Source organism: Dufourea novaeangliae, unplaced genomic scaffold (genome assembly GCF_001272555.1).
Source record: "Dufourea novaeangliae isolate 0120121106 unplaced genomic scaffold, ASM127255v1 scaffold355, whole genome shotgun sequence".
Classification (NCBI taxonomy): Eukaryota; Metazoa; Arthropoda; class Insecta; order Hymenoptera; family Halictidae; genus Dufourea; species Dufourea novaeangliae.
This window is the reverse complement of record NW_015374251.1, coordinates 212,009-236,247: the sequence shown is the minus strand read 5'-3', so window position 1 is coordinate 236,247 and position 24,239 is coordinate 212,009. Positions and strand designations below refer to the sequence as shown.

The window sequence follows — 24,239 nt, the reverse complement described above, 5'->3', positions numbered from 1 at the left end:
CTTATTCCCAATTGAGTGTATATTGCAATCCCAACAGTTGAACAGTGCTTCTGTTCAAGAGCCAAGGTTCTCTTTCCCAGATTCTCCGTTTAACATTTAGCTTCACAATTTACAAAGTGCGTGCCTGTGAAATAAGGTAAACAATAAGTTCCACCACAAATTCGACGGATCAGTGGAGACGTACAATTCTCACTCGTACCGTGGAAATCCGTGTGCGTTAGGTTACGTAGGACCAATATCGCAACACCCATATAATTAGAAAATTATTTCGAACTTATTACTCACGCGGTACGACGATTAAGATTGTAAACATACGCGAGGTGCGTCCATCAGTATTATTCAAATGTACTGCACGGGAAAAAAATCTACCTGTCGAGCAGTTAACGTTCAAGACAGTGTTCATAAATAATTCGGCAAAAATCATAGTTTCGATGAACGAGGCGAAGCAATGGAAAATAACAGAAATCCGAGTACGTAAATCAGAATGAAGTATTAGCGGAGAATTCATCGTTGTTTCTCGAGCGTTAGTTAACGTCAAGTGATCGTATACCTATTTTATGTCGCCATGTTGCGAGAATCCGCGTTCGTTTGATCTATCGCGAGTTATTTTCCAAAAGAGTTGGCTACACGTTTACTCGTTGCTTCCACGTTATTACCAAAAGAAGAATATTTCAAAATTGCTAACTGGATGCAGTTGTATCTCCCGCCGGAATTCAATGGATTACAGTGTCTCAGGATCCTTTCTAGCAAATCTATTACTTTCGCGACAAACACGTCCTTGGGATTTCGACGAGGCTCCCGATACTTTTAACGCATTCCGAGTGACTACGAAACTTGTCCGTTCAAATTTTCGAATTCTTCGACGTAATAGACGTTTCTCGGCTTGACACTAAACGCTTACGGGACAACACGTTAGATGGCGAGACGCGTGGAAAATTGGAGACTTACCGAACGAACATTTGCCTACCGTTTAACACTTAAGTTCCCTTCACACGGAAGACGATGTTTAATGAGTAAATTTCGAAAAAAGTAACACATATGTTGATGTGACGAAGTACAAGGGCAAATACTTGTTTATTGTGTATCTCTTTACTTTCTTTACATATGTTACAAAAACAATGTTTCTTCTTTATGTTTTATATAAAATAATTGAAGAAAGACAGACTAACGTTTTGTGAGAAATAAAGAAAAGCAGAATCCTTATGTCTAAGAAGTATGATACATCTATGCACCCACAGAATATTGCTTTACAAGCCTTTGGAATTCTGAAGTCTTCTGGGTATAGTCTTTAACAAATGGATCTTCTGCGTGAGATTCCTTCAGTTGGCTTAGATAACGGTTAGCAACTTCTGGTGCCTTTCCCAAATGTTGGGAAAGAACAACCATGTTGATTAAAGCCACTGGATTGTTGCTGTCCTTCTCCAGGGAATCTTGCAAAACTGTTTCAGCTTCTTCGTATTTGCCTTGCCCAATGAAACAGACAGCTTGTCCATTTAACATCATATTTGTACGAGAATATTTGTCTGTCATTTCCTAAAGTAATATAATACAGGAATATTAATAAATGATTCTTCAGGGAAAACATATATTCTGGAAAACAAGTAACCATGTATACCTGTAGTATGTAAAAGGCTTCATGTAACTTATCAGCACCAGTGCTAATGTTCAGCCAAGCCTGTGCTAGCTGGGTCACAGTGGTATCTTCGTCGATCTCTTGCATAGTTTTTAATACCTTTTTTGCAAGGTCTATCCTATGCATTTTCAAATAAATTGCCAGTTTCAGTGCCAGGCATTCCAAGTGATCTACATCTCTAAGTACTGTAAGAGCACCTTCCAAATTATTCTCATAATAATAAATAGTGGCAGCAACAATCAAAAAGTTATGATTATCGTAGTCAATGTGACTTGTTGCCTCTTGCAGTTCTGCGAGTATAGTTTCTCTACGACTAGGATTGGCAAAGTAATCCGCCAATGTCTTAAGTGGTTGAAGTTCCACTGGTGATGAACTGTTGATTTCATCTAATACAACGCGGAACTTTCTTTGTGCTATATAGGCGCGATAAAGGTATCCGTCTCGTAACATCGCTATTTCCGGCGTAGATGGCTGTAATCAGAAAAAAGAATATAAAATGATCAATTGATTTTACATGGGCAAACATCGAGTAACGTAACTACGACGACAAAAGTAAGATTAGTTGCATTGGAACGTAAGTTGGACAATATGCGAGGGAATAATAATTGACAATATTACAGACCTTTAATTTTTGGGCTTCTTTGATGCATTCTTGATAATTGCCAATGAGAAAGTTGTTTTTTACGTCAAAAATCTGCATGTTGTGTCATTCGATAATGGGTTACCGTTCTATTTAATAGGTGGAGTTTCTTGTAGAAATTCTAGAACTTATCAATAGCACAAAAAGCACTGACCAATTTTTACTGATATTTCAGATCAGTTTGAGGAAAATTTGTAAATACAAGAAGATTTCACTTCCTCTCCTCGAGACGATGTGCTTGACAAACGTAATTGGTACACGTATACAAAGGTAAGCAACATTACATTATGCTGTTGAATAGATTATGTTACGTATCCGAAAAAGTATAGGGACACGCGCAGATTGCGATTAAATGTTGTTTTTAATGATATCAAATTCTTTGTTGAGTTTCCTTAAATCGATATTATGCTTCAACAATTGTCGATTCTGGGGTTTTTAAATAATATTCTATTTTCTTATGTTTAGTAAATGGATGGAAAACATCCGTGGCAACATCTACCGTAGAGAATGTCGTACTAATTAGCTAGTACTTTAGACACTTTTTCATAGATGGCGCCACAGACTTTGTATAATATGTTATACGTTTAGCACAGTTTTATATACATTGTCTCTGTATTCAACGCATAGGGACTCACTTGGACTAACTATTGAATTTTAAAAGGATACAGGAACTTTTTGATTCGAAAGAATCTCGTATCAAAGGTAAGATATTCTAGATAATACTGCAGTTGTAAGACAAACAACATGTTTCGAAAAAAAGATGAATAACAATGACTTTTTCAATTCATTACACAAATCAGTTACAGTATACACGTAGCAGAACGGAAAGTACAGATTCTATACATAATTTCACGAATGACCGTTATTTTTGGGCTTATCTTTGATCGGCGGGATAATTGGCCACAGATACGGGAGTTTATGTTTATACGCGTCAGGTACAAGAGCGTTTAAAGTCATGTGCGTTACTGCTGCGGTGAAACCCCAGACGCGGTGTTTCCCGCCCAAATAAACTGGCAACGTGTAATTGTTACGGAAATGAGTGAAGCGACATAGAGACGGATCGCAAAGGTTTCTTAGGCTAAGGAAGAATGCCTCTTCTACTTCGCGGGTATTAATTTGCAGCTTATTCGGATCGACCTCGCCAATGTAGCCGAAAACGGGCAACACATGAACGTTCTTCTTGTCGATCATGTTACCGGAAGTCCAAACAACGATCTTCTCTCTTGGGATGTTAAGCTCCTCCCAGGTCTCGCGTAGCGCAGTTTCCTCAAGGTTACGATCCTCGTCGTCGTACATACCACCAGGAAATGAAACTTGTCCCCGATTCGAGGTCAATTTTGTGGACCTCAGAGTGTACAAGAATCCCAGTTCGCCTTCGTGCTTGCATAATGGTACCAAGATAGCTGCTCGCGATATTTTCTCGTCCAATTCTTTCTTAGATTTACGAGCTTTGAATCTCCCGATAAAGTACTTCCGGTTCTCCTCGCTGAGTACTGCTTCCGGCTTCAAGTACTCGAGTACGCTCGCGTTGAGTCCCCGTTGTGATTTTATTGGCTTTATCGCAAAGAAAAAATATCTCTTTAACCTAATGTCACGATGACAGTCGATGGTGTCGTATGGGGAATGGGTTAACTGTTTTCGGACATTGTTAGCAAACAGGGACTGATTAAGCATAATCAAGAGAAGTTGTTAACTGGATTAAATATATTTGTATTTTCTTTTCCGATTTCGTTAACTTTTATTCATGTTTCCCGTTTATTCGGGACTCATATTTTACGGTTTGAAAATAAAGTAACGGATATCCGGGAGGGGAGTGTTGCCATCTGGCGTGCACGGAGAAACAAGTGTAAAAGCCGTGTAACGTCTTTCACGTGACAAGAAATACTTACAAGAGCACGCTGAAGGCAGCGTAAAGGAGAGAAATACAGTTTCATCGATGCGATTAATATTCCGGGAAAGTGTTTGCCGGAACGGTGGCCGATGTGAACTCGCACGAATAAGCCTCTGCACTATCGAAACTTAGTTTACTTTGACGCTTAATTTATCGAGAATCTCTTGCAGTATGTTTACCTTCGTACCAGTTGCATCTACTACTACTAGATGTCGGCCCAATCGGTTTTGAACGGTTCCATTTAAAAAAAGAAAAATTACGCCAATCGATGTCTCGATCCTCTTACCCTACTTACCGCTTATCTGCTGGTTTTTTTCGGACCTTTGACCTGGAAATATCTTACTCGTGGTAATTAACAAACGAAGACTGTTAATCGTTCGTAAAAACCGTCATATCTGTGACAAATATGAGTAATTAAGAGATTCACTGAATCACGGTTCGTATACCATTTTAATCGTTGCGGATAATAACATTTCTGTCTCTGATTACGCGGACGATGATTATTTTCTCAAACAGCGTGAAACCAGGAAAACAAAACAGGAAAAGGTTAAGTGGCACCTTTCACGTATAACGCGCGATCGGTTACGTGAAGCTAGACATAAACGAGAGAGACGCACCATCTACTTAGTGACCAAATTAACGTTTATTTGACTGGTATTTGCGCGGCCAGCAAGCAGACTGCCGTTGTTTCTCTCGCGTGTATCGATATTTTATGTTCATTCTGATTTCTCACAGCGTTTCCTATTGTTTACCTGCGCACAAAAAACATAAAGGGCAACTTTTTGCTTTTTAACGTACAAGTAACGATTTCTCAATTTTATCCCTTTAACTTACGTGTATAAACCCAATTGTACTTGAACGAAATTTATTTTGCAGAAAAGGTGTCGTGTCACCGCGTTGGCTGAAGGAAACACCATGTACAGTCTATATAGTATTTGGCCGTGACCTATATTACGAATGTCCACTAGTTGACCATTCATCAATCTCAGAAATTTTCCTTGAGTTTCTTGATTTCTGTGCAAACTCTGAAGTGCTATCTGGCGTTGGTATTTTATCTATTTATTCATGTTACGGATATTAACCGAAGACCTTAATGGTTCCACATAGGTCCGACCCATCGATTGTATCGTAACAGAACGGACGATTCTAGATGGTTATCCTCGCGTAGACTCGGAGCGATCATGCCCAGACTAACCTAATTTCCGTCGATTGGTAGGAAATCTGGATTTCAAACGAAAACCAACGTCAAGAACCCATTACAAATTAGAATTTTCTTCTGTCGCGACGAATAGATATCTGGGAAAGATTAGAAATGTTCTTGCTTCCAAGGCTGGAATACATTCGAATACATTCGAATTCCAATGTTTCTGGGTATTGTATTATGAATCGTTCCATCCAGAAGAAAAAGGTTTAGAATCTGTTACCGTAGCTGTTGTACTTAATTGTTGTTCGCTGCTTACAAAAACGGTGCTTCAGAAGTATGACGCAAGTACCGGGTATTGTAATTATAGAGGCAAGTGTCAACGTTCATTCTTCAAGAACGTATTGATACGGATTTGAGTATTCCATCGAACGACCAGTCTAGGAACATCAGGGACGCATTAGTAATCGGCAAATGAAAGGAAAAAAAATCGAAAGTCATCACTGTCGTGTAATAATATTTGTTTGTCTTAACTGGTTCCAGAGCTCATGTGAATTGTATTTAGTTTTGAATGGTACCTGTGCTAAGATAACAAGTGAGTCAGACATATCTCAGATAATGCTCAGGGCAAATATTTCGAATCGTCCGATAAGAGTGTGCATTCAATGAAGCGTAACACTAAAATACGATTAAGGCTGTTCATCGATCAGTTATATTAATTATGACACCGGTTACTTAATACACCGACTGCTTAGACTTTTACTATGGGGATAATATCGCGATAAAATACGTCCGTTTAAGTTTTTTTTTTCCTGTTCGGACCATAAATATTTACGCGTTGTCTTGTATATTCATTAGTTAGATCTATTGGTAATTATACTCCAAAGATAGTAAATGTTAGTCGTTTAGGAAACGTAATGTTATAATTACAAACCAGGGACTTCTACCGAAGCGTAAAATACCAGTATCAAAATCATATCGGTTTTAGTCCCTGGGCATTATACCGGTATTAAGTCCCTCTCATAAACTATCTCAATTAATTCAATAATATACATAATAGCTTATCATGAAAACCTTATCACGTCATAAGTATTGTAACGATCCATTGTATTGGGCCTTGCCCGTCAATTCTAAATAAATAAATAATTTATTCGTTTAATGTCAGCCAACATATAGTAATCACGCATATTTATGTCGGTTATTCTAGCTGATCGCTCGATACCTGATCCGATCGGGAATTCTGAAATTGAAGCTCACAAGTTTCGGATTCCCGGTAAAACGCTGCGTGCCGTGCGTAGCCCGTGAGAACGGAGCCGAGTTCGGCCGAGGATAGCCGAGCAACGCTGAATCATATCCGATGCGGAGATTGCTGGTATTGCCGTCACGGTACGCGTCGCTGTCAGTATGATATGATAGTCTGACGGTGAAGTACGTTCGATTTGTTTTTAGTGTTTGTTGATCCGTACCGCGAGGAAACGTTGTTGAACGTGTGGGAGGCAATGAATAACCGTAAGATCCCGTCGCAATAACAACGGAATACGCTGGAAGAGAGGAATCGGTCGACACGAGTTAATCGATTCGGTGTTGCAACACGCCATGTATTGGGTTGATGTGTTCCCTCGAGGTCATAGTCGGACTTTGACAGACGCCAATATATCGCGCGTGAGCACGATGCTACTCGTGCTGAGTGTTTGGTGCTTCGTCGCAGCTGTAAGTCGTTTTTCCGCAATATTAATAGCCGTTGCAGAACATTTTTTTACATTCGATCGCAACGATCGTCCAAATATACACACACATATACCACACCCTTACATCGGGTGACGTCATCTCGGCCGATCCTCGTGAAAGCCTATCGCCAGAGACGCTGCCGCCGACTAAAGAACTCCATTAAATTTAATTATACCTTTGCCTTATTTGTTAAAGAGACACATTAACCGATGCGACGTTTACTTAAGCTTCATTTGTCGGGGTGAGGTCGACCGAGATTACCATAAGCGTTTATTTAATTTTAATCTCCGGCCGGATAAAGAACGCTCGGTATTTCCTTTCTATTATTTTCCTCTACGCGCGTCGCGTCAATTCCTGAATTTATGTCTGGCCTCTCTTTTTGTGTACATTCATTCGGAGAGGAATGCGCGTCACAAGGATCACAGATAAAAATAAAACTCGAGGATCGGTATTGCGGCAAAACATTGGAAATTGATTAGCCGGATATTCGGATGAATATCAACTTCTCAAAGAATGAGTCAGAGATATTTCCGTTCGCGATCGAAATAATACCTGTTGAAATATTTTTTCAAATTGTTTTTAAGATTTCGTAGCGTAAAAGTTGTTCAGTAGGCGTCAGTATGTATGAAGTTTGAAGAAGATATTAAGCAGACATTGATCCTTTGTACCCTTAATCGAGCCAACGTTGATTAATTTAATTTATATCAATGACTTCATTTAATATCAGCCTCCCTTACTCTTATGAAATGATTCGACATGGAAGGAATGTCACTATCTTTGTCTGGGTTCTCATAATGCTGAGCAGTGATTCATAATGCTTTAGCATTGGATAATTAATGCGACATACATTTATCTACACTTAACTATTTAAGAATAATAGAGATGAAATTTAATTGGAGGTTTTTTTCTTTCATTATTTTATCACAGGTGTCTGCAGCTGAAAATAGTCACTGTGTTTGGTATGGAGAATGTTATAAGGATGCATTTTTGCATAAAAAGAATTGTCCTTATACTGGACCACCTAAACCATTGGACTTTGATGGACAAAAATTGCTCGCTAAGAACTGTCCCCATTTAGTCAAAGACTCTGGGAATGGAATTAATACTTGTTGCGATACAAATCAGTTAAAAACTATGGACGCTAATATTAACTTAGCAGCTAATTTTCTAAGCAGATGCCCTAGCTGTTTAGACAATTTAGTGAAACACTTTTGTGAGTTCACTTGTAGCCCAGAACAAAGCACATTCATCGATGTTGTAAAGATTGAGAAACAAAATGGTAATTATATTCATTTCTGATATAACATCTTTTCCCCATAAGACAAAAGCTAATGTATATGTCAAGTAATGCATTCATTTTGCTTTTAGTTACAGAATATATTGATAGTATAGACGTGTATATAACAAACAAATATTTAGAAGGAACATTCAACTCCTGCAATAAAGTATCGGTACCTAGCACCGGACAATTAGCATTGGATTTAATGTGTGGAGAATGGGGTGCTAGCAGATGTACTCCATTGAAATGGTTCCATTACATGGGCGATGCAGAGAATAATGGATATGTTCCTTTCCAAATTAGATACATAAATACGGATAATCCGGTCGGTGCGTTCACACCTGTGGATCCCATAGTTACTCCTTGCAATAAGGCATTGAATGTGAGTATTTAACAAGGAGATGAATATCTAACATACATTCTCTTATTCAATATACATGCAACTGTTATTTGAATTGCTAACTAGTCATAAACATATATAACTTGGGTCTGTTGTTGAACGTTTTTTCTTTGTGCTTGTATGTTAATTGGTAGTGCAAACTAATCATAATCAGTTGGACCTGAACTACAAGGAAAGAAATTTGATTTTTTTCTTCTTTGATGCTATGATTTAGAAAAACACGCCAGCCTGCAGCTGTGTAGATTGTGAGGCCAGCTGTCCAGTGCCACCAGCGATGCCTCCATTACCAAAACCATTCACCATTCTTGGTTACGACGGTTATGCAGTGACTATGATAATTGTTTTTGTGTGTGGCTCACTCCTCTTCATTCTCTCGATTGTCTGCTTCAGTAATAGGAAACAGATCGGTAAGAAAACAAATTTACAAGTATCCATCTAAAAATTAAAAAAAAAAAAGGAAACGCAAAATCTTCAATATACTTTTGGTTAAGGAAACTGCTGAATTTCACTACACCGCACAAGTGTGCAGTGCATCTTATTTTCCTGTTAACTTTGTAATATATTTTATTTAATAATGATTCGCATAATTTTTTTTTTTTTATTTCCGCATCGGTGACTAATTTTCTATGTAATTTCCATTCACCCGATTTCAAGGTTGACAAATACAATTTAATTGTGAGTCGCCCTAATCGCTAATCTGTGCCATTGACTGACTGCCATAGGATGATGATTTTTATTGTTGTGTTACTTCTACATTCTTTGGTTTGGTTGTGGTTGAAGGATTAGTTTTGTAAACCCTGCACTATACTTAATTCAATGAACATTTTAAACATGAACAGATTCAATTGCCAATTGTTATTGAGCGGGAGGGGGGGGGGAGGGGGGCCATTAACTTTGTAGATATTCCGTTCTTAATAATCGCGGATGTAATTATATACAATGAAAAAGATTTGATTTGGAATCTTCAGTTGTATGTATGGTGTGCATATATGTATAGTCGCACGAGGGGAGGAGGTAGGAAGGCAGGTGGGTAGACGCCTAGCTGCAGGTTTACACCACCCAGGAGATGGTGCTCGTATTGCTCTCGCCGCAGACCAGGAAGACAGCCCACTTCAGTCTAAGCGTTCCAGTAGGTTCCTACCAACTGTATCTTCAATATATGGACTACTGCTTGTCCCTTAATTACTTCTCTGTATCGCTGCATTTCCTTTATGCTTGAACAGTTGTGTCAACTCCGCTTATCTAAATCATACGTATCGTCGTTTCTCTTTCTGCTCAGCATGACAAAATGTACTATTTATTCTCGTCACGTAATTCTAGGGATTTTCAGGAATTAACGTGCCACGAAGCGTGCGTATAATAAAACACGGTAAATTCGTATAATTCTGCGAGACAAATACATACAATTAACTTCGAAAATATAGGAGGATAAATACTAATAATTTGTGCTATAATGCAGTTACTAAAGAACATCGTAATTCGTATTCATTTTAAGTGCTTACAAAAAATTTAGCAAGTCTACAACATTTTCATTATAATTAATTGTTACTTTATTTGGCACTATTAATGTCCTGTATGTTGATTTTTTTTTGTTAGAGCACGCATAACACAGTGACTACTGATAACGTCTGTTTGCAAAGCTTGGTTAAATTAGTAGACGCACATTGTCTTTCTCTTCGTAAACATGCATACATATTGTTTGTGGTCATCGTTTCTTAGCCGAGAAAAGGTGAACTGCTTTATTCCATATTTATATGGTATTCCAGCATTCTCGTTGCAGCTCGTTCATGCATAGGACGATTCTCTAAATTACGCTCTCGTATCGAACGTGGATGTATAGCTGCTTCATGTATATGTTTACAGCACACTTTCTCCGATTTGTCTCATTTTACTGCATCACGTCTCGGTCGTATGCGTGTACTTCCCTTGTTCGTAACACAGAAACTTTTATAGGTGTGATATCTGCAGATGACTTGCCGAGCGGATTCGACGAGGAGGAACAGTCGACATTTATTGAAAGATTGGGCGCTGGTACCGACAAACTGCTGGCAGAATTCTTCTGCTCGTGGGGCACAGGTACAAGGACAGCATTTTTCTTGGTAACCGTACACGACTGGCTGGCCTACGGTTTAGTTTTATCTAAAGTTTCATATTTCTTGCAGCGTGTGCCTCGCGACCGTGGTTCGTGCTTTTCATGGGTTTCCTATTTATCGTTGCCTTGGGACACGGAATAAAGTATATTCACGTAACCACTGATCCCGTCGAATTGTGGGCTGCACCGCAATCTCGATCGCGAGTGGAGAGGGAATACTTTGATCAACATTTTGAACCATTCTATAGAACCGAACAGATCATTATCACGTCAGCTGGTTTGTCTAATGTATGTTTCGAGTCACAGAACGGAAGATATTATACTTGAAGAATACGGGTAATAAGACCAAACGTTTCTTGTAGATTGTACATGAAACGACAAATGGTCCAATAACCTTTGGTCCTGTGTTTAACGATACTTTCCTGAGGACAATTTATCAGCTCCAAGAAGGGATCAAAGGAATAGTTACCCCTAATAATTATACCTTGGCAGACATTTGTTTTGCTCCGTTGACTAGTCCCTTCACAGGACCACCAACTGTTTCGCAGTGTGTCATTCAAAGTATATGGGGATACTGGCAAGATAGTATGGAAAATTTTAATTCCTCTAGCAACGAGGATAACTATACAGTGAATTACTTGGATCATTTCAGAGTTTGTTCTCAGTAAGTGGATCGCTAATTCTAAATCAAATGCCCTCCTGTATTGATGTAAAGTATATTCATCACTATATTTTGCACGCAGAAACTCTTACAATCCCGAATGCCTCGCGTCGTACGGTGGCCCGATTGAACCAGCAATCGCGGTGGGAGGTTTCTTGAAACCGGGCGAGGATCTTCATAATCCGTCGTACGAGAAAGCCACAGCTGTGATTCTGACTTTACTGGTGAACAATTATCATGATAAATCCAAACTTGTTCCCGCCATGGAATGGGAAAAGAGGTGAAAACAGAAGAATACGTGTTTTGATATATAGAAAAAAAATAATCGTGCATATTTTCACCTTAATCTTTTTGTAATTTCAGTTACATCGAGTTCATGAAAAATTGGACTGCAACGAAAAAACCAGCGTACATGGATATGGCTTTTACTTCCGAACGGTCGATCGAAGACGAATTGAATCGCGAGTCTCAGTCCGACGTTCTAACTATTCTCGTGTCGTACGTTATTATGTTCGCGTACATTGCAATCTCTCTGGGTCAGATGAAGAGCTGTAGTCGATTTCTGGTAAGAATTCTGACAAGAAAAAGAGAAAAGATCTAGCATTTATTATTATTTATTATTCATAGTTTTCGCCTTTCTCTCTTAAACTATATTTTCTTCGGGAATTCAACTCCCAGTCTCCTAACACCTCCTCCAATTCCTCCTCCCTTTTTGTTTCCTCGCATTCTTCCAGCACGTGCATATCCTGTACATTCTAAGAGAAAAGAATAGAATATACTTTACCATTTTTCTAACAGAACGTGAGGATCTAGTGTTTACATTCGTGCCCTAATTTTAGATCGACTCTAAAATTACTCTTGGCCTCGGCGGCGTAATCATTGTGTTGGCGTCGGTTGTCTGTTCCGTGGGTTTGTTTGGATTCGTTGGTATTCCCGCCACGCTCATTATTATTGAAGTCATACCGTTCCTCGTCCTTGCCGTCGGAGTGGACAACATTTTCATTCTAGTCCAGACGCATCAAAGAGAAGGTCGCCGTCCAAATGAGTCGATACCAGAGCACATTGGTCGCACGCTTGGCCAAGTGGGGCCGAGCATGCTGCTCACCAGCGTGTCAGAAAGTTGTTGCTTCTTCCTTGGTAAGTGTTGAACGATCAGGCCCATAAAAGATTTTGGAAGAAACGCTTTCACCATTCTCGAAATGCTTTATTGCCGCAGGTGGATTATCTGATATGCCTGCTGTTCGTGCCTTTGCTCTGTACGCCGGTATGGCGTTACTGGTGGACTTTGTACTTCAAATAACATGCTTTGTCAGCTTACTCGCGTTGGACACGATTCGCCAAGCAGTACGTAAATTCGATTAATGATTCTTGGAATGTAATTCTTCCAAGAGGCTTTTCTTATCGTAATTGATGTTGTGAAATTTTAGAGCAACAGGCTGGACGTATGCTGTTTCATGCGTGGCTCGAAGAAAGACAACGGCGAAGAAGTAGTGAATGGAATCTTGTACAAAATCTTTAAAGTCGCTTACGTTCCGTTGTTACTGAAAAAATGGGTGCGTGCGTTCGTTATGTTGTTTTTCTTCGGCTGGCTCTGTTCGAGCATAGCCGTTGTGCCGCATATCGAAATCGGCCTGGACCAAGAACTTTCCATGCCCGAAGACAGTTTTGTATTGAAATACTTCAAAGTAGGTGTTTAATGTTTCTGATGGCAGGGGATACAGAATAACCCGACTACAACCTTATTGGATTTTACTTACAGTTTTTGAATAGTTACTTGTCGATTGGACCACCGATGTACTTTGTCGTAAAAGACGGCCTAAATTATTCCGATAGGGGTCAACAGAATCTAGTGTGTGGTGGTCAGTATTGTAATAACGACTCGGTATCCACTCAAATATTCATAGCGTCGAAGCAGTCGAACAGGTAAAAAAACGGAAATGAATCATCGATCGGATTAAATCGTATAAAACTACGAACTTGAAGTAATACGATTCTATTCCTCAGGACATACATAGCAAAACCCGCATCATCATGGCTGGACGATTATATCGACTGGTCACAACTTACTTCTTGTTGTAAATACTTCGTCTCAAATAGCTCCTTCTGTCCGCATTCAGGTACGTTAATCGGTTCCTCGATTACTGTTGGCAATACGTTAGTGCTATGCGAGACGCAATTGAATCATTTTACGTTACAACACTTTCAGAGTATTCGAATCAATGCGCAACGTGCAATATAAGCACGATCAACGGTCGACCAACAGCAATAAATTTCGAGAGATACGTGTCCTTCTTTTTGCAAGACAATCCCGATGAAATGTGCGCGAAGGCAGGTCACGCTGCTTACGGTCACGGCGTGAATTACATAACCGATCCGAAGACAGGATTCTCAAAAGTTGGAGCGTCCTACTTTATGGCTTATCATTCGATATTGAAGTCGTCTGCCGATTATTATGAGTCGATGAGAGCTGCAAGAGCTGTGTCGGCAAATATAACGAACATGATCAATAGCAATCTAAGAAATATGGGCGACACTTCCACCGAAGTCGAGGTTTTCCCATACAGCGTGTTCTACGTGTTCTACGAACAATATCTGACCATGTGGCCGGACACGCTGTACAGTATAGGCATATCATTGTTCGCCATTTTCGTGGTGACTTTCCTCTTGATGGGTGTCGACATATTTTCCTCGGTGGTCGTTATAATAACAATCACGATGATTGTCGTCAATATTGGCGGTTTAATGTACTGGTGGCACATAACGTTGAACGCAGTGTCATTGGTCAACCTCGTTATGGTAAGCTGCATATAAACTTAAATATTCTTATCGTTGATCGTGTATAAAGAAACAAGTGATTATTTTTCCGTCGCAGGCTGTAGGCATTGCTGTAGAATTTTGCAGTCATCTAGTACATTCCTTCTCGGTGTCGGTGAAGACTACACGAGTCGAACGAGTTGCCGACGCGTTAACCAATATGGGAAGTTCCATTTTCAGCGGCATCACACTTACAAAGTTTGGCGGTATCATTGTCCTCGGGTTCGCTAAGAGTCAAATCTTCAAGGTAAAATCTCGACCAAGTCTTGCGCACTTGTGCGTGTATGTAATCCTGCTATATTGTTTTTTTTATGCGAAATACAATTTTCAGGTCTTCTACTTCCGGATGTATTTGGGTATCGTACTGTTCGGAGCTGCCCATGGTTTAATATTCCTGCCAGTATTGCTCAGTTATATCGGTAAGGCTAAACATTCAGGACTTCCAGAGAAAAACTTGACAAGCGTTAGACTTTTATGCAAATCACGTTTCACGACAAACTTTCGGATTCATTTATTATGAACAACCAGCGTTCCTCGAGCAACGTGATAATAAATGAATTCGATTTTCATATCCCTATATATTGTAACGTATAACAAACGTTCCCGGGAGGTTCATTCGTATGCCTTTCAGTGTTCAAAGATGTTTGTACTCGTTTTTGTGCCGATACAGACACGCACACACATACAATACTCCCGTAATATTGAACGGTCTTCGAGTAGCTTCTTCGCGAGAAGGATAACATAACAAAAAAGAGAGAAAGTATTATGGCTCCCGGTGGTTCCAGGCACACCCATGAACAGAGAGAAGCTGGCGAATCACAAGAGAGCGATGCAAGGAAATCTGGACAATGTGCAGGAGACTTCCTTGAATCATCGTGTAAGCAAACTCAATTCTCCTCCCACACCCACCACAAGCACACCCACCTTCAGAGAGCTCGAATACGAAAGATAGGTACGCAAGATAGCCATATTTTTTTTACACTCGTCTTTTACGTCTCGTGACTATCCGTGAGAATACGTGTACACTATTTTTTCCTCGTTTGACCGTCTGCAGCAACGACACTCTGCTTACCAAGTTAAATCGCTCCTATTCGGAGAGTCAATCGTTTCGAGGCGTCCGATTGATAACACAAACAGCAGGACAAGCGTTTACTGTAAATACATCGAACACATCCGGCTTGCTTACATCCAGTATCGGGTAATCTGCACTCGCATACACTTGTTCCAGTTTCCTCTCGCAGACACCTAGCTTCCAGTACTACCATGAGACGCGCGCACATCACAACGAGAAAGTCTGTGTGTGTGTTTGTCGATGAGTGTGGGATGAGACATCGACTTTCATAAACACACACTTCTTTGCCTCTGAATTAGCTTCTTTCATTCCTTCCTTGTGTTCATTGTTTCGACATACCAGAGGTGGGCAAAATGTAATCTAATTACAAAATCTAAAAATCGTAATTATGCAATTTTTATTGTAAATTTGGTACAGTTGATTACATTGTAATTGTGATTTGAATTTTGTAATTAGATTACGTCATGACATATATGCCTGTTAACTCTATAACTTTTTTTCCTTTTCCTTTTGTGTCTTGTAAATGTGCTCTTGTGGTTAGTTGGCCATCGCGTGCAACGCGTGATCAAGTACCACCACGCGCGTTACTTAGTCGATTATTTTATTTCCGTTTCCATGAACCGTGTAAAATGGGAAACGTGGTGTGGGCTTCGTTGTGTGTCATTACTGGCTGTGGTATACGGTTAATGAAGGGATATGGAAAAATGAATAGCCACTTATCGAACAGTATACTCGTATTCCCGCTTCCTTCTCTAATGTGCCATTTTGTTCTTTTTTCTTTCGAGCACGTTAATAGCACGGTTTATTTATTTGAGTGTTTGATCGACAAGTGGGCGGAGATCCAAAGAGTACCAGCTTGTGAAAGGATTTACAAATCTGTAAGAATAAACTGTACCCTTTTTCACTTGTCGATTAAGTGGCTCGTGTTTGTACACATTTATATATGTAGTAATGCACAAAGGTGAATGTTTAGTTAATTACAATGTGTCGCTGCTAGTTGAAAATAAGAATAGACAGATCGGTTAAGTGATACGTTATTTTTTTCTTTTGATGCTTGCAGGCGTGATGTCGCGCCGAGGGCGCACCAGAGGCCTCCACTGTGCCAACAGGGCTAGAAACGAATTTAGAGGTGAAGAACGCGGGCCTCACACTCCTTTACTCCAAAATGACAACAATCAGTTCCCAACCACTTCCTACGCCAGTGTGAACTCCATAGACGCGACGACGGATCATCACGTGACCTTCTAGCATTAATCCTCATAAGAGAATAACATGAACTTTTTTTTGTACTTGGGGAGAACTGAAGTTATAAAATAACTCATCAAGTACGATGCATGTACATTCGTAAATAGCTCCGATTGCCGACGAGTAAATTCGTTGTCAACCGATCGATACATATACAAGTTGTACGAATCGCCAATAGAAGAATCGTTTGATATCGACGTGAATTATGAAGTTCGTGTCTGGTATATATATATATTTTTTTTTGTAACTAGGAAGAAGGAGTTTTGTATACTGTTACGCGTACGGTAAGCTTGCGATATATTTAGCGTATTTATTATCTTGTGGAAGGATGGCCTCTTAATTTAACGTTACTTTGTCGCTCTGAAGCTTTACGATTATGTATTTCCGTGTTACTTTTTAAGCGCCTGGCACCGATCATGGATCGGATCGATCCGAGAAAGTGGTGTCCAGGGTGTGTGTATGTAATGTTAGTTTTAACACGAACGTCAGTTTGCTTTTCCGCTATTTTTTTCGTATGGAAAAAAAGAAGGAAATACGCGGGTAAACCGTTGTTGCTTGGTGAACTGTTTGTAAATGTATTTGCATTTCAATGTCGTGCCTCATCGACGCGCGTGCATTTTTTTTTTTTTCTTTTCTTTTCTTTTCTTTCGTGTCCCGTGTTGGCTAGAAACCGTTTCCGATATTAACGACGATTCATCATAAAAATATCCTCCGATCGACGGGAGCCAGTGTTAAAATATATTATCAACGTGTTTACCTTCGAACGTTCGTGATCTGTGCAACGAAAGTCTGGAATTCTCGGCGAATCCGTGCGTCGTCAACCGTCCTTAGTCGAGATAAAGCTACAAATTAACGAACGAGACCCAAATTTACGTTGCACGAGAACGACGGAACTTGTTCGAATACGTGACTGTTAATATTGGAACATGAGAGGATATCCACCTCGTTTTTCCATGATACGATACACGATATACATATATATATATATATATATTCTAAAGAGAAAGAGTAGTTTCTCGAGATACATGTTTTTCTTTTTGGTTCTGTTTTAACATCAAAGCAAAAATCCGGCAACTTTTTTTATCTTCTGTAATCTGTAGGGTTTTAAGCAACTATACATATATATATTTTTCAATAACCTCTAGAGTCTGATTGAACTTCGATTGAAAAGTTTCAAACCGAGTCGCAATTGTTTGAGTGTCTAAGAAAGAAAACGAGAAAGGAGTTTGCATAGTTGCTGCTCGGTGCCTTTATGTTTTCACGATCTGCCAGGGAACGTTGTCAAAAAGACTCTCTGGGTGGTTTTTAACGAGCGGAGAAGGTAGTTAGCCGAATTACTAAAAAGCGAGAATAACGTAGTGTGACGTGTTAGCTGTTGTTAAGTTCCGTTAAGCGTGCTTCGTCTGTGTGTAAAAATGTCTCGTGAGAAGTGTGGCGCTTCTGTTCGGTGTCCTGCAATCGATTCTCAACAGAGTATTCATTTTATTTTTTTATTTTTTCTTCCTGTACGAAAATCTGACCGCGAAGAACGATCGATGTTGTTCCCATTAACCATTAGAAACACTCGAATCGTATTTCCTTGTCGCGAGTTCCGGGCTCGCGGTACGTTTTTGTAACATTGTTTGTATACGAAGAAACGATTTTTATACTGACCATAGAAGAAACGAGATATGGCAACGGTAACGTTACGAAACAGTAAAATCTCGCTAGTTAAAATTATTATTACTAGACGGATAATGTTTTCTCAATTGTTACGCTACGAGAATATTGATTAGAAGAAAAACAAACAAAATAACGGCATCGTTTCGTCCGTGCTATTCGATGTTGTGTGATCCCCCCACCGTTACGGGATCGAGTCCACCGTTCGAACACGATAAAAAAGTATGTTTGTGCATGTACAAATGGTAAAAGATTACAAAGAAACAAAAAAAAAGAAAGCAAGGAGAGAAAGTATACCGTCGTGAACGTTAAACAAAAGTATGTATTATGGTGTTGGGGTTCATATTCACGTGTACGTACGTATTATACCGCAACACGTGGTGCAACGGTGTCATTAGACTGCGCATATCACTGTAGAAAAAGAAATGAAGAAATTCAGTATTAAAAATTCTCGAGGCGAGGGCAGAGCACGGCGATGCTACCAAAGAGGGTGTGTCCGAACAACGCGAAACCGTGTCAAACACGTAATACGAATAAACGTTTTTTCTGTTTATACGAATACAACTGTCATGATCTATCTCTCTGGATCGTTATTCACAAGTTGGCTCGACGATGGTGAAACACAAGCAGGACATGTGTCGGTGTCTGTGCACGTTGGCGAAACACTTGTTGTTAGTTAAGACCACTCGCTCTTGTGCCAAATCAAACGAGATCCTATTACACCCTGGAGGAGTTCTCGAGGACATATGTACACTAACGTGCAAACTCGGCTTCCGCTAGGGAAAAGAGTGGCGTATGGAAAGCTCCTCCTACTGCTTGATAAATTAATTTCAAATACTGAAATAAATGTTAAACCGAATATTAATTTGACATAAATTTCAGTAACTCCGAAACCAAGTGGTAGGAGGTCTTTTCCTTACATCCCTTTTTCACCTAACGAAAGCCGAGTTTGCTAGCGAGGGTACTACACCGAGAAAATCGAAGGATGGATAGATTCGGTTCGAATGTTTCTCTTTTTACGATAAAATAATGCGATTTATTTGCGTGGTCTGTGCAGAACTTAAATAACAATTATATTAAATAAGGTATAATCAGGGATTGTCTTTTGTACGTGTACCATGCGAAGGGTTTGGGGCGTTGCGGTCAACCCATGGCGTGTAGAGGGCCGAACAGGTGAACCGCCGGGCAGTTCTCGTCTGGATCGCCGAGGAATTGCGCGTACAATTCCTGGTAGCGCGACAGCGTCAGACCGCCGCGTTTCCTGTCGTCGTCCTGCGGAACAATACCAATGAAAATCGACATTTAAAATGATTATTCTGTTGATTTACAAACGTCGCTCAGGTTTATATTAAAATCGCAGTTCAAACGGTGAACAAAAAACATTTTTAGTTAGTGCAGCGCGTCTTTCAGCTCGACGCAAGACCACGCAGAGGCCCCCACGAAGTTGGCACACGGTCAAACGATTGTTGTCCTCGTGTTGAACTCCGAATTAATTCGGTTACATCCGCACATTGCTACCCTGTATTTGCAGGCTTGTCTATGAATGGCCACGCACGAGTTTGTTACACCGTCCGACCGAGTGTCTCTTCGACGGAGGTGCCGTCTGTTTGGTCGGACACGGAAGGTCAAAATTACATAGCAGCAGTGTCTATCTATAGACTCGATACGGAGAAAAGGTTGCATAGCATTTCAGGATCGTGAGCTCTTATAAACCGCGCGTGTACTGAATACAGAAACATCATTCGCGGTCGCGTCTTACGTTGAGCAGGTTTTGGTAGGCTTCGTCCAGAATGTGCACGTTGTCCACGGGGATTCTGGTCACGCAGTTGTAACGAAACTCGTCCGCGGCGATGACACCGTCGTCTGGAAAACATACATTACGCGTTAGTCGTAACGATAACGTCCCAAACGAGATATAAGAATAGACCTAACATCTTATGGGACTTGGTGTCCCACGAAAATCACGCTGGTTAGAGCGCACCTCTATATAAAAGTGTCCGATTTCAGGAATTATGTTCGACACCGTGATAACAGGCAGCACACACACACACCCATCACTGCATATAGCAAACATACATACATTATTGTCCCGATTTCGCTAGCAAGGAATGGAAATTAATTTGCATGTTAGGTCTATCCTTGTATCTCGTCTGTGGTATTGCTTTCGTTACGTACCGTTCATGTCTACCAGCTTGAAATGGCTGTCGATGAACATCTTCATCGCCTGCGGGAAGTCTCTGTACTGTCTCCCGACGCAGCTTCTTTGTACCGCCTCCTTGAACTCCTCGATGGTCACTATACCGTCCTGAAGAAAATATCCCAATGAACGAACGATGTACAGAGTACATTTATGCATTGGAGATACTAACCCTTTACACTCAACCGTCCCTTCTGAAGGGACAAAAGCCAGAATAGCACATGACGTCGTAAAATGGGCGTCTTTAAGGCGTTACGTGCTATCTGGGAATGTATGGAAAATTAGAAATTCCGAGTGCAAAGGTTAATTATAATTTCGAGGGCGGGTTGAATTCCAGTGAACAGAATCGAATCGACTGTCAACTGAACAATTTCTGTCTGTCGACGAAACTGTTCGAACTCGAGTAGATTTACCTTGTTGAAGTCCGCGAGTTCGGCGATCTCGTCCCATAGGGAGAGCATGATGTGCAGGTTCTCCTGGTATCGGCTATAGCTGAACTCCCCTTTGCCCTCGATCAGGGTCATCTTGAGAGCCATGCACTCGAAATCGTGCTTCTCCACCATGCCATTGTTGTCCGTGTCTAAACAGATCGGGATCGTCGCCCGTTTTTAATAGCCGTTTTAATCGATTTCAATCGAAGTTTGGGATCGATCGATTCGCGGCAATTTATTTCACGGCGGATTTTTTGCTCGTACGAGTAGAGACGGATCTCTGGACCAGCTCCAAATGTTTCGTTTTCTGGCAAAAGTCGTTGGGTTCTCGTCACGAAGTACACGACCCCTCGCGCGCGCACGTCAACCCGATCGAAATAGTATGTATATTTCCAAATCGCTTAGAATCTCGTTAGCGATCGTAAGCCGTGTTTTGCGATCACTCTGATAAACAGACGATATTAATTTACAATTTGAACGACCTACCATAGTGTCTGTAATGTTTTTTTTTTTTTTTTTTTTTTTTTTTTTTTTTTTTTTTTTTTTTTTTTTTTTTTTTTACGATGTAATTCGTAATACGTTCGTGGGCCCGTAACCGATACGCCGGGCCGGGACGAATGTTCCATAAAACAAATTGGAGCCAAGCTTAAATTTGGCATCGACCAATTGCAGACGTTGCGACGACGCGTGGTTTACTTTGAAGTCAACCTAAATCCTAAACAAGCATGCCACTCTTCGCAGCCAACTGGTAGCCCCGATTTTTCCCTGTTGCTCGTACCTCGGCCAGATCCAAGTGCGAAAACGATGTTTCTTTTAAATAATTCGGTTAGTCCGCAACACCAGCAACCTGTTAGTACGTACACGTTTCGGCTTTCGAGGACACCAGGAAGTAAAGGAGGATTTCCAAAGGCAGTCCAAGCTCCCGAGAGTTCTCCAGGGCGGAATTAGAGACATCTTCCGGCTAACAGGGTACTCACGCATCATGCTCTCCGTACAAGACACGTCACATTGGTCGGTGCAACAGGACTGTGTCGATCTCCACGAAAAGCAACGGTTTCACACTTCGCCAAGATATCTACTAACCGTAGAGAAACCTTACAATGAAATCGACCCGATTGTTCCAGCTGTAGGCCATTCTCCGAGGTATATTTTCCGTTCACGCACACCCACCTCCCTCGATTCTCACGGATGTGCACAATCGTTCCTCGCGACTTCCTCTCTTTCTGGTTTCCTGCTCGACTAGATGGAAACGGACCGCGACCACGAGGTTGCGGATCGGATCGCAACTCGATTACCCGCCTGCCACCTTCGTTATATTCGAATCTGGAGTGGAAATTACGCACGAAAGAGGGAGAACCAATCGGCCAGAGAACGGAGAAAGTGGCCCGAGAGGATGGTGGTTTTGCACTGAACTACTCTCGACTACGAGTCTCCCTCGAGTCGTCGGCTAAGTTTAGAGTACCCCACCGAAACGGAAGGACACGACGACGGGTGTTGCTGCTCGAGACGAAGCTGACCACACACGAAAAGGGAAGGGGCTCCCAGGTGGTGACGTTTGTCACCGTGGACATACACACACACAGTCACCGAACTCCGGACGAAAGCGAATCACTTTCGCCGGCTTTCATCGGTCACCGTATCTCCCCCACTACCGTGTACATTTCTTCTCTTTATTTCGTTAATTCTCGACGATTTCGTCCGAGACGCTTGACCAACGATCCTGTTTTTAGAGAACTGGAGGAGTAGACTCGTTAGAGGGAACAGAGTTTCACCTTAACCGTCGTCGAGGCTAATTGCACGCGTAAATCGGACTAGGGAGAGGAACGAGGGGGGGAATCCGTCGTCGAGTCAAAGCCAAGGTGGTATTCCCCGATCGAGGACGGAACTTTCGAGTCGGACATCTTCCTGGGAACATTTCTCGGACCCCCTTGGCAATTAAACCTGACCGAAAACGGTTTCGCTGATCATTTGACTGCGGATGTTTATGCAAATAGAATATTTTATGGATTAATTTCTCGAAACTGGATACAAGGAAATGTTTGTTTCGGTTCTTCATGAATGGGAAACTTGAATGAAATTTCGGGAACTTTTTGCTATACTGAATCTTAGATGATATTATATTCTATAAATGCATAAAATCCGCAGTTTAGTAATTAATAAAGATAGACATCATCGTTGTTTCCTCGAGGTTCGTTCTAATTTAGCAGATAGCACATGACGCCTTGAAGACGGCTTAAAGACGCCTTAGACCTAATACAGCTGTAAAATGGGCGTCTTCAAGGCCTCGTGTGCTATTTTTCGTAAAATGAAAATATTGAATCTAATTTTCTTTCCTTTATTTTATAGAAAATAAGTTACACAACAATCGGCTTAATAGAAGTAAAAAACCAAGGAGCGACCGCAAAAGAAAGATACGAGTAATAATGTCGAATTCTTCAAATTTTTTGGACTTCCATCGCTCCGCCTAAAATGCGTATGAATTAAATATTGGATTTGAACTTTTAATTAGTTTTTTCGAGGACATATACAGATTGCGTATCACGCACATTTGCCCGATAAATACACAGATCCTATATTCTACAGTTCGATTAGCGCACAAATTGAAATTTTTCAACATCATGACTTAGCGTTTTTCTTTACAGCCACAGACTTACAAGCGCTAGTGTCGGTCGACGGGCCGTGTATTTTCGTGCCGAGTAAACACCACCCATAATTTTCCGCTTCTCCGTGCGTGTAACTTTGTTCTAATCTCGTTTCTTTCAGGAACACGAGAACGTTCGCTAAAGGGGGGGGGGGCAGAGATGCTAATGGCCTTTCGAGTTCGCTTGGCCGATCGCCTAGTCGCGACTATTACAGAAGAATACGCGCGAAAGAGACCACGCCTCCCACCCCCCACGGATCATGCAAATACGATCTCTGCCTGCTCCACATCGACTCGAGTGAGACGTTCCTCTCGACGCCCGGTTAATTAACCGCCCCGGATGCTGTCGTCGCCTCGACGTGTCCAAGATCGCGTCGACTCGCCGTTCCTAATTAGACATTTTCTCGTGGGGGAAAACGTCCAACGTGTGCCGCTCCTATCGGACTTATTTTTGCGTGGTCGTCTCGAAACGATCGAGAAAACGTTCGACCGTGACATTGATTCCTCCGCGCGGTGCCAATGTTCAAGGTCGTCCAGACCACGGCTACAGAGTCGGCTCCACATTGGATAATATACAGGGTGTAAGAGAAATGTTGGAGGATACGGAAATGGGAGACTCGTCGTTATCATGAAAGCACAATTAATAGTTACAAAATCTCTTAAGTGTTCACTCATTGGTGCGTTTACCCAACATCTTTATTAAAACAGATGATAA

General features: G+C 41.0%; 4 protein-coding genes and 1 long non-coding RNA gene across 7 annotated transcripts; 1 reads left to right on the top strand and 4 right to left on the bottom strand.

The window, feature by feature from the left end:
• Window positions 1-78: 78 nt before the first annotated feature.
• On the bottom strand, window positions 79-814 carry LOC107192567. The gene is made up of 3 exons (XR_001516302.1): window positions 686-814; window positions 200-369; window positions 79-124 (listed from the first exon to the last, which is right to left on the bottom strand). It is a non-coding gene; the product is annotated as an uncharacterized LOC107192567 (long non-coding RNA).
• A 239-nt stretch (window positions 815-1,053) lies between these two features.
• On the bottom strand, window positions 1,054-2,746 carry LOC107192588 (coatomer subunit epsilon). The gene is made up of 3 exons (XM_015581883.1): window positions 2,256-2,746; window positions 1,616-2,104; window positions 1,054-1,533 (listed from the first exon to the last, which is right to left on the bottom strand). The coding sequence occupies exons 1-3, from the start codon at window positions 2,331-2,333 to the stop codon at window positions 1,225-1,227; spliced, it is 876 nt and encodes a 291-aa protein (XP_015437369.1). The 5' UTR covers window positions 2,334-2,746; the 3' UTR covers window positions 1,054-1,224.
• Window positions 2,747-3,068: 322 nt separating this feature from the next.
• Window positions 3,069-4,348, bottom strand: LOC107192604 (nucleoside diphosphate-linked moiety X motif 8). The gene is made up of 2 exons (XM_015581899.1): window positions 4,163-4,348; window positions 3,069-3,827 (listed from the first exon to the last, which is right to left on the bottom strand). Exons 1-2 carry the CDS (start codon window positions 4,205-4,207, stop codon window positions 3,123-3,125), a joined length of 750 nt encoding a protein of 249 aa, XP_015437385.1. The 5' UTR covers window positions 4,208-4,348; the 3' UTR covers window positions 3,069-3,122.
• A 2,368-nt stretch (window positions 4,349-6,716) lies between these two features.
• LOC107192622 (Niemann-Pick C1 protein) lies at window positions 6,717-17,234 on the top strand. Of its 3 annotated transcripts, none has more exons than XM_015581926.1 (20): window positions 6,717-7,015; window positions 7,961-8,312; window positions 8,402-8,694; window positions 8,927-9,119; window positions 9,710-9,841; window positions 10,666-10,788; window positions 10,875-11,092; window positions 11,167-11,468; window positions 11,548-11,745; window positions 11,829-12,030; window positions 12,305-12,602; window positions 12,682-12,809; window positions 12,893-13,150; window positions 13,225-13,388; window positions 13,470-13,582; window positions 13,672-14,261; window positions 14,338-14,526; window positions 14,611-14,698; window positions 15,065-15,156; window positions 16,412-17,234. In XM_015581926.1, exons 1-20 carry the CDS (start codon window positions 6,902-6,904, stop codon window positions 16,415-16,417), a joined length of 4,053 nt encoding a protein of 1,350 aa, XP_015437412.1. In that variant the 5' UTR covers window positions 6,717-6,901; the 3' UTR covers window positions 16,418-17,234. The 3 variants fall into 3 exon arrangements, with proteins under 3 accessions (XP_015437412.1, XP_015437411.1, XP_015437413.1); XM_015581925.1 differs by having other exon boundaries at window positions 15,065-15,231; XM_015581927.1 differs by lacking the exon at window positions 15,065-15,156.
• A 2,034-nt stretch (window positions 17,235-19,268) lies between these two features.
• On the bottom strand, window positions 19,269-22,342 carry LOC107192577 (sarcoplasmic calcium-binding protein 1). Its single transcript, XM_015581870.1, has 5 exons — window positions 21,967-22,342; window positions 20,866-21,032; window positions 20,431-20,560; window positions 20,015-20,118; window positions 19,269-19,527 (listed from the first exon to the last, which is right to left on the bottom strand). Exons 1-5 carry the CDS (start codon window positions 22,016-22,018, stop codon window positions 19,399-19,401), a joined length of 582 nt encoding a protein of 193 aa, XP_015437356.1. The 5' UTR covers window positions 22,019-22,342; the 3' UTR covers window positions 19,269-19,398.
• Window positions 22,343-24,239: the final 1,897 nt, after the last annotated feature.